Source organism: Lissotriton helveticus, chromosome 3_1 (genome assembly GCF_964261635.1).
Source record: "Lissotriton helveticus chromosome 3_1, aLisHel1.1, whole genome shotgun sequence".
Lineage (NCBI taxonomy): Eukaryota > Metazoa > Chordata > Amphibia > Caudata > Salamandridae > Lissotriton > Lissotriton helveticus.
In genome coordinates this window covers 854,577,227-854,598,457 of record NC_136061.1, presented here as the reverse complement: position 1 = coordinate 854,598,457, position 21,231 = coordinate 854,577,227, and the positions used below count along the sequence as shown (strand labels likewise).

Here is a 21,231-nt window from a genome sequence, read left to right as displayed (position 1 = left end):
GAATTTAAAGGCATTTTTATTTATTGCCTGGACTTTCGTAACCTACTAAAAATCGGCTCGCGACCTACTTAAAGTTTGGGAAACATAAAAGCGACACTCATTCAGTTTTCACCTATAGATTATCATATAACTTGGAGGATGCACTCACAGCAGACCTCAGTGTGAGATCACCAGGTTTCATGCCAGGCAGCAGGGCTAAGCGGCCTCAAGCATAGATACTGTTCACGCTCTCAGTAAGCAGGTTGCCTTTATTCTCCATCCACCCTAAACATACACTTATCTACTTCTGGTGCGGCTGGCCTCTCACCATGTTGGGTCTTCAGCGTCCTGACCCCCAACCATGCTCGTTCCCCTCCTCTGCCTCATTTCCTGTCCCTGCAAGAAGTGACTAGTGCCCAGAGGGTGATCTGGGGTGCCCTAGAACCTGCTGTTGTTTATGTGTCTATGTTTATCACGTCGCCGACATGACACTCCCCTATAGGGAGATATCTCATCATTCAGAGGAGGCACTCATTTCAGCCGTCCTTTATTTGAAGTTCGAGGGGGGGAGTCTAAATAACTGAGAGGAGACACTCACTTAAGAACACACCCAGAATGGGGTACCACACAAGTCGGAGACTAAAACTTGAAGGAGACGACTTCACTCACTCACTCACTAACTCCAGTCATAATCTGTAGAGGGATACCACATCACTCGGAGGGAGCACTCAATCTAGTTATCACCTAAAGGACACACCTCATAATTCCACAAAGACACACTAGCACTTATTTATAAGGAATACCCCATAAGTATGCAGGCACACTGAGTGCTTTAAATGGAATGGTACTGTGCGGTACTGAATACAAGCACTTTTTTTTATTTTGAGAGGCATAGTACCAGTACTTCTCAAGTGAAATGTAATACTTTTAATTGGAGAGTACCGGCACTTCTCAAGCAAGTAGTGTGGCACAGAGAACCTGCACTTCTATTTTCCCATTCGAAGCACTTGGTGCACTCACTCAAATCCTCACTTAGGGGCATATCATCAAGGCAGCGTAAAACAATTATCGCCGCTTTTGCGTCCGTTTTTGGGCGAAAAGCGGCGATAATCATATTGCCTTATCAGCAAGGTCACGCTATACTGTGAATCCTTGCCTTAGCGCCCTTTCCTCCAATGCCCAGCTTTGCATCTCTAATGAGATGTAAAGTGGGCATACCTTGCCAAACTTACATGGAGAATGTCGCTAACCAACATTACTCCAATCAACAAGGATATCACTAACCTGCTTAGCGATTTTAAAAGTAATGCTAACCGTGCTTAACGCGGTTTCATTATGCCTGCTTCAAATCTGACTAAGCCATAATATCCTATGGGAGGTGGATATTATGGGTTAGTCCACCCTGCCCTATCAGCAAGGTATTGCCTGTCGCAGTGCAATTATCGCTGGATTTCCAGCAATAATCGCACAGTTCCGTAGCTAAAGCTTGGATTTCTATCGCTTTGGAGATAAGCGCTGGTAATAGCACGCTATCTCCGTGATAGAATCCAGCGATAGCCGGCGATAATTATCCTAGCACAACGTGCGCTTAGCGATAATTATCGCCGGTTGTTGCTGATATGCCCCGTAAAGAGGAATACCACATAATTCAAAGGAGTCTTCGGCTCCCACACTCGCCTGTTGGTGAACACACAAGAGCTCATGTGGACATGTTCTTGTGTATTCACTGACTGGAGTTACACATGACTCCTTGCAGACCCCCGCTCAGTCACCCGACTTCTACCTATGATAAAGATATCACTCACTAAACACTATTCTCTTTATATAAATTGCATAGGTTTTGTTCATTTTCTACGCTGCACACAGACACTGCCAAGGCCTCCATCAGAGCTCACGTATGTCCATTCCCTCAGACAGGCACGTGCATTTCGCTTCCATTTCAAGTGTGTCATTAGATGTATTCACGCAAAATAATGTATCGCGTTTGATATGCGGGGGCTGCCGAATTCCCGTTTCCTAACCAGAACAGTTCAACTCTGAGCAAGCCTTCACTCCCGAGTCCCACCCTCCCAAAAAAAGACATCAATGACAGCTTGGGCTGTCTTGCTGCCTCCTTACTGGCATCTCACTTGTAAATAGAGGGGTTCTGTCCGGCCGCCAAAGTCTTAGCCCCTCATAACATGTTTATTTGTACAGCGCACGTTCACCCATGGGTATCTTGCCGCTGAATAACAGATGTTTATTGTTACCCAACTCAATGGTACTCATTTTATTGACCTCAGGTGGATGAAAGGCTGAGCGGAACCGCCAGGATTTGAACCTGTGACCATGAGATCGAACACAGGTCCCTACAGTGGATGCATTAGTTCACTGAGCCTCCAGACTCGGCTGTTAGTTTTAATTAAAGTGTAATTCTGTCTTTCTAATAGTGTCAGAATTTCTGTTTGGGTTCTAATGAGGGTTTGTCTTGATTTTAGTATTTGTGGCCCTCAATTTAATGACACTGCAATTCTGCCTTGCTCTCAGTGACTGGACCCCACAGTTTTATTTGCAAGGAGTTTCCGCCTTGTTGTCAAGTTATACTGACAAAAACAAGCATTGGCAAAGACGATAGGGCCAAACTGTCTTTACCAATGGATTTTAGCAATGCTGTACAGCATCTCCAATGCTGTGCTGCATGGCTAAAGAAGAATTTAAAAAAACAGGCTATGGCGTGACTGCCCATGTCATTTTGTAAGTTCGCACACCACATATGCGTACTTTGAAAATCGTTTTTTACTCACATATGCACCCATCACTAGCTAACTATCCGCCTACGTAGGCACATTGGTTTTACAGAACTGTACACCACATCAAACCCCACCACGAACACAAACATAGAGGTTTATTTACTAAGGTTTGGAATGCACGCTTGAGTAGTGCAAAGCGACAAAGCATTGCATGAATGCACTTGGATAAAACCCTAAAGGTGCAGCACAAAATTGTGCGGCGCCGTGCAAAGCCTGGCGAACCCATAATAACTAACCACTTTGGGTTTTACTTCCTTTCAATAGCCCCACACCCATCAAAGAGGCCAGCACTGTGACCTAGGAACAGAGGAATCGGGTGTTATTACCAGCTCAACATTATGTGATTCTGGGCAAATCACTCGGGCCAGATTTACCACTTACTCACGCAGTGCAGTGCAGCAGCCACAAATGCTGCACTGTGTGAGGAGAGAGGAGGAGAGCGCCAAATTTACTGAAATATGGCGCTCGCCTCCTCTCTCCCTAGTGCTGGCACTGAAATCACCTGCCGTGCGCCACAGAGACACTGTTGCACCATAGTGGAAAGGTGTCTCCATGAGTCTAGCATAGGTTTTTGTACTGGAAGGATTCAAAATGCTATGCTTAGACTAATTTAAAAAATGTCGCCTCTTTGTATGTATGCTGTACAGTGCAGCACACAAGTGAAGCCAGAAAATAAAGGGAAAAAAAGCATTTCTCCTTCATAGCGCCTGTTTGAAGGGTGCTCTATTTTCTGACGCTAAACCCTGTCTACTTTATTTAGTTAATTGGGTTTAGCGTCAGAAACTGGGTGGCTGCATGGGACCGCCCATGCACCACTTTTTGTCCGCCCCTTTGTTGCTGACTAATGCAAAGCAGTGCTGCTTTGCATTGCTTTCACGTTATTGCCAATGCTAAACAAGTTTAGTGTTGGAAAGTAAATCGGACAGAAAGATTTTGCGCTGATTTACCTCTCCCAGTACCTACAAAAAGGAATGTGACCTTGTGTAATGTAACTGTGCTCAAGTAAAGTGCTCCAATACCTATATCAAACTGCAAAAGAAAAAAATAGTCATCAATGGCTCTCCATTTACCTCCAGATGCCATCAGCGCACACTTGCAGCTGCACCTGTCATGGTCCGCGTCCTGGGTGCTGAAATCCGTGCCCGTGGGACTGAAACTGCTGGCCCTCCCGGCCGTGCCACTGTAGCCCCTGATGTGCAGCCTGCCAGAGAAGAGAACCAGGTCAGCATTCATTGAAACACAGCATCCGATGTCTCCCTTCCCCGCCTAGCGCTATGTTCCTCTTTCCCATATATGCCTTTACCGTGAGCAATGCACGCACAAAGGTCTGTAAATTTTTAAAAATTAAACGCTATCAGTTTTGAAAATGTCACCCATACTGAGATTAGTGTGTCAAGAATGTCTCAGTGTTACAAAAACAGACCCTCTCTGCTAACCCATCACAGACTGCAGCGCCCCCTGGGCCCGCCTCCATCCCCCTTCCTCCACCCCCTCTTTCAAATGATCCAGAGTGAGTCTGGAAGCCGCTAACATCCCCCACCCTGCTGCAGAAGGGGCGCTACCAGAAGCCCCTCCCCCCCACATGAGAGTGCCCTGGTATTATCACAGCGCCATGTTATTTGTAACAGAGAACACGGTTCCTTTCTAGCGCCACTCGGATAACAATCCCCAGTGACAGCATTAAAAGCGTTGTGTGTGTTTGTGCTGGGAGGAGGAGGGCTGGAGGCGGGAGGAGTGTTTGACCAGTGGACGGCTAGAGAAGCTTTTGTAAGCGCGGTAAATGGGAGGCATCTCACAGAGAAAGCACGTCAGTGAGTCTCAAAATGGAGACACGATCAGGAGCAAGCAGCTTTAATAGAACTTTAAACTGACTTTAAACTGGCAGCAGCAAATGCGTCTCAAAGCACACAAAACACTCTGCATTCAGCAAAAGCGGGTCAGCCACGACTTCGAAAGCATACAAAACAAGCTGCATTCTAAAAAATAATTTTAAAAACATAGTGCCTATCGATGAAATGAAGCAAACAAAACAGGAGCCGTGAAAAAAGATGAAGCACGGTGTCCAGAGGAGTGTTTCACTAGTGGACGGCTGGGGAAGCTTCAGTAAGTGCAAAAGTGAAAGCATTTCGCTCGTGCTTGGAGCAGAATGCCAAAGAAAAACAAGCCGCGCCAGAGAAATGAAAGGCGCTTCAGCCATTGTTCAAGATAAACGCAGTAATACCCCAAAAAAAGTGCTTAGCGGCTTATTAAGAGACACTGTCTCCCCTCAAAAGTAGAAGATACAATCCCGGTGGGTGGGGCCAAAAGAGTGCAGAGTGGCAACCAGGAGGGATTAAAACGCCTCCGGTGCAATCACTACACTATGTTTAGCATAATCCATGACAACAAATGACAGGCACAAATGAAAATTGCAGGAGGAGCTGAGACACGACTTCTGGAACCCTACTGATTCCAAGAATCCCTCGCATGGCGGGAGCAGCGCATGCACGCTGCTAACGCCAGGCGAGACCTGACAACAGGGCAGGCTGGGGCAGCTTCCCAAGCCTTGAGAAGGACTTTCACCACAACAAGGATCTTAAAATGTCTTCTACTAGAGATGCTGCGATTAGAGCCCCTGCCACCTGGTGCCATGCTTGAAAATCACTAAAGCCAATGTGCCTCACTGGTGTGGAAGCCATGTCCGCTTAAAGGGAAATCAGATATTTTAATAAACCCCTGACTGGCTGCTGGAGTCACCGGGCCAGTAGGTCACCCACGCCTGTGCAATAAGAGCACGGTCAGAAACGACAACCACTTTCTGCAAACAGCACCTGGCACAAGATTGTCCACAAAGGAAACTATCGATGCTCCTGCGCCAGGGATAGCAGATAGCAAAATATCACTTTGAAGAGACAAAAAAACATTGCACCACCCAAGTTTATTTACAGTCTTTAATTCTTTGGGCACCAGGTCATATGACCAATACCGCCAGATTGCATCAACAACTTTTATTCGGACGTGGGTGTAGTGTTTTTTCAAAGTTAGTGTTTGCCATCTCTGGTTGCACACCGACCAGGGCTCTGCGTGGGGTGCAGCATCGCTTGACTGGGCATTAGAGCTTGCAGGGGTGCAAGCGGAAGTGGGGGGAGGCCACTATGCTGCATGTTGGTACATTGTGGTTCCAGGTGCTACATCCATGCAATGGGAAGAAAGAGACTTTGCGCTTTCAAATATTGAAACAAATATTATTTCAGCAGATAGAGGTGTTGCAACACGGTGTGGTGGTGAGATCACACTGGAGGATCAGCACAGACACTGTGACTAAGCATGGGCGTAAAATCCGCTCCGCTCGCGGATTTTTCGGATTTTCGGCAAATTCGCAATCCGCGAGCGCTCGCGAATTTGTCGAAAATCCGTGAATCAGCTCGCGGCGGATTTTTTGCTTGGTTGCGGCTTGGTTGCGGCGCGCGGCGTGGTGCACGGCGTTCACTTTCCGTCATTTAGCGTTTGCCGAGTTGTTTTTCTTTGCAAGTGACGCACCATTTTAGATCTTGCTGCGTGTTCCCGCGGGAGTTTGGCGCCCGCGAATACGTAATCGCGGCTTGCCACCTTGCACAGCACAACTCGCGAGAGTTCGCAATTGCGAACACGTAGTTGCGGCGGAAAGGAACAATCTCGCACTTGCGAAATAGAGATTTTGCAATTTCGCACAAGAAAATCACCAGCAAACAGGATAAACCTTCAGAAAATTATGATTTTTATCAGAATCACTCCTCAGGTTGACATTTGCATGGCCTTTTTTTTTGCAAGGAGTCCATTTTGGGGGGGGGGAGGAAGGAAGTGCCCCACAGTCTCCAACTTCCTGTTCCTGTCCAGCAGGCTCCTCCCAGTGCTTTGTCCATCTCCTGGTCACTTTCATTTGGATCTGGAGCTGGAAGGATTACTTTTTGTGGGTGCTGCTGGATATTTGGATTTGAGGCCTTTTTGACTGTCTTTGGATCACTTTTGGATTAGAAATCAACTTTCACAAGTAAGTTTGTTTGGGGCATTACAGTTGCTGCAAGCCACAGTATCCAGTAGGACCAGGGTTGGTTAGGGGTGCATGATACAACTGTTTTGTTGAATTTAAACACCATTGAGGCCATGGATGGGCTGGGATTGTGCTGTTTTTTGTCCTTTTTTGGGCCTGCTGGTGTGGCCCTTTGCCCAGGGGTGGTGAGTGTTGCATGGGCCTAGTCTTTCTGTGGGGTGTCTTCTTGAATATAAGGCAACATGTGCTTGGGGTGAAAGGGGCCATTTTGAGGAGAGGCAGTGTCTGAGGCCTGCACTTATTTTGCCTACTTTTCATCCATTATGCCCAGGGGTAGTGAGTGTTGCATGGGCCTAGTGTTTCTGAGGGGTGTCTTCTTGAATTTAAACACCATTGAGGCCATGGATGGGCTGGGATTGTGCTGATTTTATTGTTTTTTGTCGTTTTTTTGGGCCTGCTGGTGGGGCCCTTTGCCCAGGGGTGGTGAGTGTTGCATGGGCCTAGTCTTTCTGTGGGGTGTCTTCTTGAATTTAAACATAATTGAGGCCATGGATGGGCTGGGATTGTGCTTATTTTATTGTTTTTGGTCGTTTTTGGGGGGCTGCTGGTGTGGCCTTTTGCCCAGGGGTGGTGGTGCATGGACTGAGTGTGCCTGTGGTGTGGTCTCACTCTCTTTAATGTAAACATCATGGATGGCATTGGATTGTGGTGATTTCTGGCTGTTTTTCTGTTTTTTGGGGGTGTACTGTTGATGTGGACTGGCCATGTGTGTGGTGGTGGTGGCCATCTTGAGTGCTGGCTGGTACAGGCAACATGTGCTTGGGGTGTAAGGGGCCATTTTGAGGAGAGGCAGTGTCTGAGGCCTGCACTTATTTTGCCTACTTTTCATCCATTATGCCCAGGGGTAGTGAGTGTTGCATGGGCCTAGTGTTTCTGAGGGGTGTCTTCTTGAATTTAAACACCATTGAGGCCATGGATGGGCTGGGATTGTGCTGATTTTATTGTTTTTTGTCATTTTTTTGGGCCTGCTGGTGGGGCCCTTTGCCCAGGGGTGGTGAGTGTTGCATGGGCCTAGTCTTTCTGTGGGGTGTCTTCTTGAATTTAAACATAATTGAGGCCATGGATGGGCTGGGATTGTGCTTATTTTATTGTTTTTGTCGTTTTTGGGGGGCTGCTGGTGTGGCCTTTTGCCCAGGGGTGGTGGTGCATGGACTGAGTGTGCCTGTGGTGTGGTCTCACTCTCTTTAATGTAAACATCATGGATGGCATTGGATTGTGGTGATTTCTGGCTGTTTTTCTGTTTTTTGGGGGTGTACTGTTGATGTGGACTGGCCATGTGGGTGGTGGTGGTGGCCATCTTGAGTGCTGGCTGGTACAGGCAACATGTGCTTGGGGTGTAAGGGGCCATTTTGAGGAGAGGCAGTGTCTGAAGCCTGCACTTATTTTGCCTACTTTTCATCCATTATGCCCAGGGGTAGTGAGTGTTGCATGGGCCTAGTGTTTCTGAGGGGTGTCTTCTTGAATTTAAACACCATTGAGGCCATGGATGGGCTGGGATTGTGCTGATTTTATTGTTTTTTGTCGTTTTTTTGGGCCTGCTGGTGGGGCCCTTTGCCCAGGGGTGGTGAGTGTTGCATGGGCCTAGTCTTTCTGTGGGGTGTCTTCTTGAATTTAAACATAATTGAGGCCATGGATGGGCTGGGATTGTGCTTATTTTATTGTTTTTGGTCGTTTTTGGGGGGCTGCTGGTGTGGCCTTTTGCCCAGGGGTGGTGGTGCATGGACTGAGTGTGCCTGTGGTGTGGTCTCACTCTCTTTAATGTAAACATCATGGATGGCATTGGAATGTGGTGATTTCTGGCTGTTTTTCTGTTTTTGGGGGGTGTACTGTTGATGTGGACTGGCCATGTGGGTGGTGGTGGTGGCCATTTTGAGTGCTGGCTGGTACAGGCAACATGTGCTTGGGGTGTAAGGGGCCATTTTGAGGAGAGGCAGTGTCTGAGGCCTGCACTTATTTTGCCTACTTTTCATCCATTATGCCCAGGGGTAGTGAGTGTTGCATGGGCCTAGTGTTTCTGAGGGGTGTCTTCTTGAATTTAAACACCATTGAGGCCATGGATGGGCTGGGATTGTGCTGATTTTATTGTTTTTTGTCGTTTTTTTGGGCCTGCTGGTGGGGCCCTTTGCCCAGGGGTGCTGAGTGTTGCATGGGCCTAGTCTTTCTGTGGGGTGTCTTCTTGAATTTAAACATAATTGAGGCCATGGATGGGCTGGGATTGTGCTTATTTTATTGTTTTTTGTCGTTTTTGGGGGGCTGCTGGTGTGGCCTTTTGCCCAGGGGTGGTGGTGCATGGACTGAGTGTGCCTGTGGTGTGGTCTCACTCTCTTTAATGTAAACATCATGGTGTATAACTGAACTGATGTTCCTCTGTCTTCCATTGCTTTTAGGTGCACAAAAAGACTCAAGAGAACCACCAGTGCCAGGAAGAAGTCCTGCAGCGGTGTGTGTGTGCAGCATAACGTCACGCGACGTCACGTCTGGACACAGAACCCTCTGCAACTCGTGCAACTGCTGCCTGCTGACCTGCTCTGAAGAAGATGGCCCCAAAAAAAGTAACCCGTAGCTCCTCTAGCAAGAAAGGTGCCAGTAAGGAGCAGAAGAAGCAAGTTACCAAGGACACTGGTGTGCTGCCCGCCCCTTTTTTTGGGAGTAAAAAAAAAAGTATGCCTGCAGCAGCAGCAGCGGGATCTGCTGGGGACCAAGCTGGCAGCAGCACCCCCGCTCCATTGGGCTCAGTGCCACCACCACCACCACGCCAACTTAAGTCCAAGCCCTTGAGTGCTGCAGAGGCAGCCAGTATAGTTGTTCAATCACCATCGACCAGTGATGTTGGCTCATCGCAAGAAAGCAGCAGCAATGTCCCTCAATCAACACAGGTTGTTGTAGCTCATCTGACGAGTGTTGAACAACCACAGCCGCAACAACAATCACATGTGCAAGTACAAGCCCAAGTACATGTGGAAGGAGAGGCAGCGCAAGGAGATGCGCAAGCAGAGGTGCGTGGAGGGTCACAAGTGCCCACAATAGTTGTTCCTCCCGAAGTAGGGGCACATCAGGAAATCGACAATCAAGGCGAGGTATCATTTGAGGAAGCCACTCCTCCTGATGATCCTTCATTGTCTTCCACACCCCTAGCAAGGAAGAGATCAAGGGTGGTGTCTACATCTTCTTCAAGCACACCTCCTTCTGATGATACGGATCAAACTTGGGAACCAGCACCACAGCCGTCTGAGAGTGAGGCACACCATGATCCGACAAAGGTAGTTAAGCGTAAAAGGAAGCTCGTCCAAAGTCTCAGAGTTATGGAGTGTGATGAGTCTCAACAAGAAGTGGCGGATACTGCTGCTGATGAAGACTCTGCCAACGACGACCCAGTCATCATAAAGGTCACTGCAGCCCCAGCGGGCATGCAGCACACAGACATTTTGACCCTAGCCCGAAGAGCTGCTGAGCGTGATGATGATGATGATGTTGTCGATGAGGAGGCAGTGGAAACACCACAATCATTGGAGTTAAGTAGTACACCAACTCGTCCCGCTTCCATATTTCTTTCTGGCAAGAAGAGACCTCCGTCAACCTCGACCTTAATTAGTGGCGGTGAAAGTGCAAAACGTACAAAAGTTGGGCAATCCAGATCCTCCACTTCATCTGGCATTAGCTTCATGACCACCACCACCAGTATCGCCGCCTCCTCCATGTCCCACAGACACTTCAAGTCCCCAGTTTGGGACTTCTTTACTGTTTGTCCAAAAAATCCAAAGTTTGCCATTTGTACCATTTGTAAGCAAGCAGTTAGTCGTGGTAAGCCAGGTACCAACTATGGTACCGGAGGCCAGAGAGGTCATCTTAGGAGACAGCACACTGTCAAATGGTTTGCGCACCTAGATGCGATCAAGAAAGGCCGAATTCAAGGAAACGTTGATGTTTCATCTGATGATGACGAGCAGGAAGAAGACGTGTCAAACACTTCCCTTACACCCAGTACCCCTGTCAGCAGCACACCCAATGTGAGGCACACTAAGAGTGTTGGAGCGAGTGAGACACCAACGCACAAAAGTTCACCAGCGAGCAAAATTGGGTCAACGAAGTCATTCTCAGCCCGTAAATGCTTGGTCCAGGGCAACATTAGAACAATGCTTACTTCAGACGTGCCATATGAACGCAACCACCCACTGACGCGTCTGTATAACACTAAGCTGGCTAAAATGCTAGCTGTGGACCTTCTACCTTTTTCTTTTGTAGAAGCGGTAGGTTTTCTTGAATTAGTGGCAACGCTCTGCCCTAAATGGAAGGTTCCGAGCCGGTTCTATTTTGCCAGAGTTGCGGTTCCAGCACTACATGAAGATGTGCTGGAGGCGATTGGGGCAGCTTTGCAGAAGAGTGCTGTTCACACAATACATCTGACAACAGACATGTGGACCAGTGGCGCAGGCGCTGATTACATGTGCATCACTGCACACTGGGTCTCTTTTTCAGGTGTTAAAGCAAAGCTAAACGCAGGTGTTGACCCGGACAAAGTTTTAAAAGCTGCTCGGAAACATGCAACACTAGCCATGTTTGGCTTGGAGAAAAGTCACACAGCAGAAAACCTTTTGGAAGAGTTTAACAAAAAGGTCTTGAAAATGCTATCCCCCCTAAAACGCAAGATTGGTTATGTTTCCACGGATAATGGCGCCAATGTAGTTAAGGCCATGTTGAAGGGTGACCATTTTAGAGTGTCGTGTTTGGCGCACTGTATCAACCTGGTAGTTCAAAAATTCTTGAGTGATAAACAGAGTCCAGCGTTCGAGGTAATGGCCACCTGCCGCAAAATGTGCAACCATTTCAGCCATTCTTTTAAGGCCCGGAAGCATCTGCGGAGACTGCTACTTCAACGTGGAATGCCAGTGAAAGCACTCATCCAGGAGGTGGCAACACGTTGGAACTCAACCTTCTACATGCTTGAGCGTCTGTATGAGCAGTATACGGTACTCGATCACTATTTCTTCACAGAGGCTACATCTCAGAAGGAGGACATGCGGATGGGTGCGGCGCAATGGGACATAGTTAAAAGCCTGACAGACATGCTTCGTCCTTTTGAGTTCTTCACGCGTGCAGTCAGCCAGGAGGACTGTAATTTGGGAAAAGCTATCCCATTGTTGTGCATGCTGGAGCACCAACTGATGGCGGTGTCTTCTGAGTTTGAAAAAGATGGGAAAAAAAAGACCATTTTATTTTGTCTGAGAAATTATTAGAGCGCCTACGTGGTGATGAACGTCTTAAAATGATCAACTCAGAACAGCATTACATTTGTGCTACTATTCTGGATCCACGCTACAAAAAGGCGCTGGAAGACAAAGCATTCTTTCCTTTTGCTGATGCAGATGTTCAAAAGTACAAACATTGGTTAGCCTGGTCAGCCAAGAGGTTTGAAAAAGAACGGCAGGTTATTGAAGGAGAAGCCAGTACATCAGCATCAGCATCAGCAGGCCATCCCCAGTCACAAGAATCCACTTCTGCACCTGTGGCTGAAGTGACCTCTCAGCCGTTAAAGACACCGGCAACTGGATCATCTGCACCACACACAACAAAAACAGTGGCTGCTGTAGAGGATTGACTAAGTTTGCTTGGGTATGGTTCTCGAAAAAAAGTCACAGGCACAGCAAAAAGTAAGCAAAGTGGAGGAACCGCTGATGACCTTGAGTCGATGGTGCAGGACTATCTGAATGACTCAACAGAGGTCTTTCTTAATGATGAGCCATTGCAGTATTGGCATGGCAAAAAACAATTGTGGCCACAGCTCTCCAACCTGGCTATAAACTATTTGTCTTGCCCACTCACAAGTGTGTCTTCTGAACGTGTTTTCAGTGCTGCTGGTGGCATTGTAACTCCCAAACGGAGCCGCCTCTCGCCCAACAATGTGGAGCGGCTGACAATGATCAAGATGAATCAGCACCTCATACCACCAGATTACAAAGTACGAGAAAGCACGCCGCATGAAGACGAGGAGGACGGCAACGTAGATGAGGGGATTTGTTCTCTGTTCGGTGGCACTGACCTCATCCAGCCTGAATTCGCAGAGTATGATGACGAAATCTTGTTCTTATTCCCTGACACCGAGCCCTGAAAATGAGACAATCAATCAAGAACTTTCTTTTTCGTCCTTATTCACTTTTATTCCTGTGTGCTTTGTGTCTCTCTTTCTTTGTTTTGCACAGTTAATTTAATTCAAACTTTAATCACCTAATCCCAAAAACAAGACCATCATCAGAACTGTCTTCACTTGTTTGCTTATTGATTTGAAGGTGCCGCAGTCTACATTCCTCAGGTTCACAAGTTCTGAAGAACATGCTCCTCTATCCTCCTCCTCCAGAATGCGATTTCCCTCAAAGCAGAGTGCTGGATTACGCCCAATGAAGAAAGACTCAGCACTTGTGGGGGTGTTGTACTTCTTTGCGGGTGAGTTGACGGATTTGGGCCCATTGCTGTGAAGCTCTAATAATGGACAAAAGTGTTTTGGACCAAATATGAGGTGGAAATTTCTTGCCGTTTTTGCTGACTTGCTTGCCTTTGAGGTGCTCTTTGGCGGGGTTCCGGGTGTTTGTGGGTAATTTTTGGTGTCTGGGAGCACTGCTGCGACAGTCTAATCTTGATTGCATTTGCTTTTCAGGAAATCCGTGGTGGAAAACAGGAGTTATGATGATTGATGATGATGATGACCTAGCTGCACAGCGCCGCGTTTGGACCGAAGGCCGAGAGATATTGTAAGTATGAGATTGAGCTTTTTCGCTGTTTGGGGGTGTTGTCGGGTGGTTTTTTCCGGGTGGGTTGGCGGGTCTTGCCTGGGGCATTCCTGGGAAGGTCTAATACCGGATAGAAGTGTTTTGGACAAAATCCTGAAGGAACAGCCTTTTTTTTGCTATTTCTTCTGTCATCTTGCTCAATGTAGCGTTTTGGGGGGCTTCCTGCTGTTCGTGGGTGGGTTGCGGCCGGGGTCTCTGTCGAAGCACTGCTGCGACAATCTAATCTTGATTGCATTTGCTTTTCAGGAAATCCGTGGTGGAAAACAGGAGTTATGATGATTCATGATGATGATGACCTAACTGCACAGCGCCGCGTTTGGACCGAAGGCCGAGAGATATTGTAAGTATGAGATTGAGCTTTTTCGCTGTTTGGGGGTGTTGTCGGGTGGTTTTTTCTGGGTGGGTTGGCGGGTCTTGCCTGGGGCATTCCTGGGAAGGTCTAATACCGGATAGAAGTGTTTTGGACAAAATCCTGAAGGAACAGCCATTTTTTTGCTATTTCTTCTGTCATCTTGCTCAATGTAGCGTTTTGGGGGGCTTCCTGCTGTTCGTGGGTGGGTTGCGGCCGGGGTCTCTGTCGAAGCACTGCTGCGACAATCTAATCTTGATTGCATTTGCTTTTCAGGAAATCTGTGGTGGAAAACAGGAGTTATGATGATTGATGATGATGATGACCTAGCTGCACAGCGCCGCGTTTGGACCGAAGGCCGAGAGATATTGTAAGTATGAGATTTAGCTTTTTCGCTGTTTGGGGGTGTTGTCGGGTGGTTTTTTCCGGGTGGGTTGGCGGGTCTTGCCTGGGGCATTCCTGGGAAGGTCTAATACCGGATAGAAGTGTTTTGGACAAAATCCTGAAGGAAACACCAGTTTTGGCACTTTTTGTAAGTTAGGGTTCGTTAGGGTTAGCCCTAGCAGCAGAATTGCATGTGTTTCGGGGGGTTCTATTGCAACGCAGTTCTGGTGTTGTAGAGCACTGTTGGAGCGATGCTGGCTATGGATACTTTTGCTTGCTTGCAAGTGGTTTGAATACAATCCACGGTCTGTATTTGGGCCTACTGTTACTTTCAAAGTACGTTTTGTAACCATTTTTCTGCTAGGCATCGTTTTTGGAGATCTGATTGGGGTTCTTCTACATTTTTGCGACTGGCTTTAGTAAGGGTCTTGGTGGGAGCATTGCTGGGAAGGTCAAATTTTGTTCTAAAACACAGTTTACAGTACACCTACCTTGAGGGGAAAGATCCGCTATAATATTTTGGCCATACTTATTTATCCTTAAAAAGGTGACTCAGACAGAGCACGCAATTTCAAAAATATTGTACTGTCTATTAGGGAAATCAAAGTGTCACATTTTGAACCACACAGCGTACATACCTTTTATTTATTTATCAGTGGTATTGTAATAGCACTTCCTGTTTTCCGTTCAATAATTACAGGCCGGGTTTCAGTCAACATCCGCCAGGCAGGCAGTGGACAGGGTGTCTTCTGTCAGTGGTCACCAACATTGATGGACGAAGCGTCAGCTGGAATGGAGGAGTGCCGCCAATAAGAGGAATTGTTTGCTGCATGCAACTTACTTACCAAATTCAAGGACAACTCCAACAACATACGCAATACAGATACAGTATCCATTGTTTTATTCTATGAGTGTGACTGCATGTGCTTAGCTTTAGCTTTACTTTGTAACCAAAGATTGTCTTTATCTTCAATTATTGTTTGTCCATGCTCTGCTTTTCTTTTCTTCTCTCAACAAAACCTACCCAAAAAGAAACCCCCATTCCCATCCATTTTACAAACCCTAACCCTCTTCCCCCGGGCTGTGTTGTTTTGTGTTGTTTTGCTTGATGTCTGACTAAAATGACATCAATAATTCCACACACTTGCTGGGGAGGATAAGGTCATAGCAACAGGCTGGTGAAGGAATACGAGGATATCTTCTAGACTTAATCAGCTTCAGTACTATATCTTCTAGTAGTAGTAGCCAATGTCAAATAAATTCAACGCAAGTACTAGTTATACTTGCAAGCAAATACTTTACCATTTGTTAGGCTACATGTTCTGTCTGTCACCTGCTATATTCTCGATCGTACCGTAACCGTTGTAATGCTACAGTAAGGACAAACCAGGTTTCGTTTTCTTTTTTTCCATAGGCATGCAACTGCCACTGTGTCACACCACTAGTACCACCGCAATGAGGAAATGTCACCCGCCCAGGATTGACAACGTTAATCCCCATTTCACGTGGAGCCAGCCCTGGGCCTAGCCCTAATTTCTAACACAAATTACAGGTAAGATAAGCGTTTGGTGGGAGGTAGTATCATGGAGTATTATTTCGGAGTAGACAAGAGATTGACGGTTGTACTACTAAAGTCCTACGACTGTTCAGGAAAACAAAGTTACTGTTACACCCCCGCCCCCCACCCACCAGACTGAAAAGCAGTAAAAAACAGGTATGGTCAGATAAAGTTTAAAAATATATTTATGTAGCCCTAACAAAATAATCTCCCTCACCCACCCTAACCCCAACGATTGTCTTTGAAACGTCCCAAAACGATCCCAACTCCCAAATCCCACCCCCCAAAAGTCTATAAAAAAAGGGCAAGGGACACTCCACTACTGGAGGGTGCTGGTGCTGGTGCATTTTGCGGCATGGGCATCATACTCCTTGCGGAGGGTGGCAAGCTCGGAGCGGAGGCCCTTAACCAAGTTCTTATACTTCAGGACCTCCTGCTCCAGGTTGGACATTCGGACTCGTAGGCGGCGTTGGCGTTCCTTGCAGCTCCTGTGGGGGGCAGCTGGTATTTCTGTTGCTTGACGGTGGCGGTTGTCTTTGTTAGCCCGGCTCGGTCCCGCTGGCTTAGTCACGGAGGAGGATGCAGTGGTCACAGTCGAGGATGTTGTTGTTGCCCCGCTCGACTGCGTGTCCTCCTCCTCCTCCAGGGCCACCAGCCGCCGATATTCGGCGACAGTGGCCTCCAGCCTCCGTTGCCGGGCCATTCTAGCCTGCTCCCTCCGTGTTGTTGATTTGGAAGGAGCAACTATATGAAGAAAGAAAGACATAGTCTGTAACCAATGCTCCTTAGCATTAATAACACAAAGTGATTGAGCCGAAAGTTGGGTCACAGTACAAGTAGCAAATTGAAAGCACAGTACATAACTATTGAGGACAGTATCTATGTAACCTCCCACTTCTGCATCCTTGCTCTAACATTAGTGGTAGTTTAAAGAACAAATTCTACGACCACTATGGACTTCCATTACAGTCGACTATGACAGTACACCAGTCTTATTCTTCTTCTTCTCTCTTGTTTAGAGAAATTGGTACGTTATCTTATGCAAGCCGGCAGAATGACATGGACAGCACAGTGAACTTGCACCCGAGAAAAAAAGTTGCACACCATGATGAGTGAGACAGACTTGCGTTACTGTACCGGTCCAGTACATGCAGGTGGTGAAGCTATTACTTTTCTATTACGGGTGGCACTGAGAATACTCTGTTACAAGGGCTACTGCTTAATTAATTTACCTTTCACCCTACAGTGCAAATGAGTACTAGAAAAGGAAAATGAAGAAGCTAACTAATTTGATTATCTATCACTTCACATGGGACGTATTTGATGACATATGGGATGACTTTAGGTGCTTTGCTTAATATTGAGTGAACAGTGATACACCCACACATGAATGACGTACTACAAGTAAACTAAAGTTATTAAGAGAGGTACGGAGTGTCCACCGTAATAACCAGATATATGCTGTGATTGCAGACGCAATACAAAGTACTGCTACTATTCATGGTAGTATTGGACACATTTACAATTTCTTTTCCTTGCCTTCCCTGCACTGGAACGGACGTGCGGGTGCGGTGGTACATGCTCTTCAAGGTAACACTTACTTCATCTGGCGACCATCTACTCTCTCTAGATACACATGTGCTATCTAAGAGTCAGAGAATACCATGCTCCAGGCATCCATTCAGTCAAAGTATACGCACACATACAGTTTCTGTTTCACCCACCCAGGCTGCTGTCCTTCCACCCATCCTTGCTTCATCATTGACCCAGCCATGCACCATACCATATTCTTTCCTTCCCAGCCACCTCGGGGGCCAAGCAAACACATATCGTTCTTCTTTGCTAGCCATCATACAAGTTCGCGTCCCACTTACTTACACCCTTCTTTCGCTTTTCGTTCATCCCATCCATCACGTTCGTCTAAGAACTTATTGGGATTCTTCTCACCAAAAACTTCACAGCTAAGTCGAAGTACATTTCGAGGAGGCTACTACCTGGTTGATTTGTAATACACCCGTGCAGAAAGCACACTATGCAGTCTTCAATCTCAATAAGTAAGGAATATATAGCTTACCTGTTTCCGCCACCACCGTTTGAACCCCCACAGGACCGTCCGCCGGCTCTTGCACCGCCTCCTCCCCAGAGTCCGCCGAGTCCTCGCCCAACACAGCCACCTCCGCGCTGGCCCCGTCACCAGATGTTACACCTACAAAGTACATTTAAGAATGTTAGAATACACCACTCACTACTATATAATATTTGGTCTAGGAAAAATGTTAAAAAAACTGAATACAATGTAATAATTTGTGACTGTCTACTCCAAAGTAAAAATGTCCCATTTTCCAGGGAAGGCTGTTGTCTTGCTGCACTTTTATGCACAACTGATGAATGCTTGCTTTTGATTTTTAACACGCACCACTTTTTCTCCTAACAGACAGAAGCTTGACTCCTAAGAACACGACCAGGATCAAGTTCAAACCAGGTGAGAGCTCGGCTCGACCACAAGAAATGTGTCCAATTAATCGTCAGCACTAACCACTTTTCCGTTTTCAGTTAAATAGTTTTATGACAAAGTAGATTTTAATAAATGTGTTTACTTTTAATAAAGCTTTTAAACTTAAATAGACTCTGTGGTTTTTGTTCCTCCAGACTAGAGTGGATGAGCTAAAGGTTTTGGAATTTTTTGCAAGCATGAGTGCCTCTGACACTTCTTGACTGTGCTGTGACTCCGTACTCTCTTGTCCTGCGTACGATAATCTAGAGATCATTGGGGATCAATAATCGGTGACTTCGGGAGCTGAATGACTCTGCCACACTATCTAGTCAGTAAGGAGACAGTGCATAGAGCTATTGCTGAATAGAATGGGAGTCCAATGGAATTGCCAAATGTCCAATCTTAGTTAGCTACACAGACAGACTAATAAGAATAGTCTAGTAATACCACAGGGAGTCATATTCGAGGCAGGATAAGAATTTATATCCAGTCTACAAGAAGATCAAAGACGATTTAGAAAAAATCGAATGAGGAACGCTAGGAAAAAATAGGTACTCTTTATTAAAATGTAAACTTACTGGGGCCAGCAAAGAAGCCCTCGCCTGCCCGATCCTGGCCTGCATCCTCAGCACCCTCCTCCTGTGTCCTCTTGCCCTTGGGGGGAGCTGATGTACAACATGAAAGAAAGAAAAACCAGAAAACATGGATGAGATTTTTCAACCAAATCAAACATTTCAAAAGAACAATAACAAAATATTTTGGAGAAATAGCAAATAGATAGACAACTATTCCACGGGATCTATCTCATGTGGTATACTACGTTATTCGTATTGCCTGATTTGCGGAACGTTGACTTAGAAAGTTCCTATGTAACTCAATAAACAGACTACTAAAGAGGTTTGCCTAGGCCTGGCACTGCAGGCAGCAGTCCGCAGCACGCGAAGTGACAGACAAAGTCCATCCTGCTTGCAGATCAGTGAATACTCAAACTATCAATCCACCCACCACCGCCACTATTTCTTCTTATAGCCATGTGTCTAAAGGAAGGACTGGACTTCAGTCTATTGGGGCTGATTTAGAAGTCCCTTGCGGCTCATTTTCCTCCATTGTTGCGTGCCTTTTGTGACGCAGCGGCAGAACAAAAGACTCGCCATGGTGTTGGTGCGGCGTATATATTAAAAAAAACCACATATGGGCATATGGGCGATGCATCACGTTGTAAAGCCCTGCGCCATCAGGGGGCGTTCCGGCGCAAGGGAGGGCGTACCTGCGCAGGAACGAATCCTAAAAGTGGCTGAGGGAAATCTACAAGATGTCAATCAGTCACTTTTAGGACAATGATGCATGACTCAAACCCTGCGCGCTTGAAGCCGACGTACGGCTTGATGCAGCATTGGGGAGATAGGGTACCCCAGAGCATTGCTGGAGCTGCGCCATCGTTGGCACGCAACTCCAGCAATGCGCTGCCTTTACGGCACAGATGCGTAAGGCTTCTGTGACGTTTTGGGCCAATGGGTGGTGGTGGCATGGCACACAATTACTGCCGCATCCCTGCTACTTTGCAGGGATGCGCCGGTAATTGAAAATATGACCCTTAGTGTCTAGCATTACGCAGTTCTTATCTTTACACTACACTCATACATAATTTCTCAGGCCAATGAAATGCTTCTGAACACAACATACAAAACAAAGAAGCATAGTAGCAAGCAAGGCTACTGAGAAGGAGAGCAGTGCACCTGAAATGCATAGAAGATTTTGAAATATAATTTACCTCAATGTAATCGGCAGCATTATTGCTCTTGGTAAAGAACAAAGATTTGCAAATAACAGAGCCGGATAAAACAGAGTAGTAAATGAATAGCTACTACTACTCACCAAGCCCGGGGACCTCTACGCCGAGCGCGTCCAGCAAGTCCCGTTCCCGGTCCATGACATCGGTCCAGCGGTGGGTGGCCTGGTTATATGTGCGCCGGACCCAAGAGAGCTTATACATGGCCCGGCACACCTTCTCCCACCGCTTGCGGCGCTCCCGGATGCCATAGCCAGTCGCGATCTTGCCGCCTCCCAGGATCGTCTTGGGGAGGCGGCGCTGGACGTGGAAGATGAGTGCCGCCACTTCCTCCGCGCTGAAGATCTCCCGCGGGACCACTTGCTCCCCCCTCAAACGCCCGCACGGGAGCCGGGCACGGGATGCGGGACCCTTCCCCTTCTCAGGGTGCTTCCCGGCTCCCTTTACCATGGTCTGGGCAGAAATACAGTTAAATGATAAACAAGAAATAGAATAGTGAAGAAGAAAAGAAAAGAGTTTTAAAAAGTAGTTTAAAAGTAACTAAAAGCAGCAGAAAACACAAAAATATAGAGCTAGAAAAATAGAGGGATAGATAATAAGTAAAATTAGATCAAATAAACTTCAAACAAGCAAAGGATGGCAGAGATTGAGAGAGGATAGAGAAAGCATGCCCAGAACCATAGCAATGAATGAGAAACAAGATGTCCGCGCCCGTTCACGACCGCGTGGGTAAGTTCGCGCGAGATTTTCCTCGCGAGCACGCGCGAAATTGTACTAGCGAGCAGCACACTTTGCGAGATTACACATAGCGGCCGGAAACGGAATTACGTCACGCAAACAAGATGGCCGCGCCCGTGTACGACCGATAGGGTAACTTGGCAAACGTATAGCTAGAAGCGCCTCGCGAACACGCGCAAGATCACGCGAACATACACGTCGCAAAAAAAACAATTTTGTATTCGCACGCATTCGCGGCTTCCGAAATCGATCTCGCACGGATTCGCGCCCCAAAAAACGCGCGAAATTGCAGAAAAAACG

At 46.9% G+C, this 21,231-nt stretch overlaps 1 protein-coding gene across 1 annotated transcript in view; it reads right to left on the bottom strand.

Annotated features, from left to right (window-relative positions):
* Positions 1–21,231, bottom strand: part of LOC144823037 (angiopoietin-2-like) — a 269,613-nt gene that overhangs the window by 3,208 nt on the left and 245,174 nt on the right. The window contains exon 8 of the mRNA XM_078681180.1: positions 3,839–3,969. Within this exon, the coding sequence (XP_078537306.1) occupies positions 3,839–3,969 (131 nt within the window). The remainder of the gene's footprint in view (positions 1–3,838; positions 3,970–21,231) is intronic.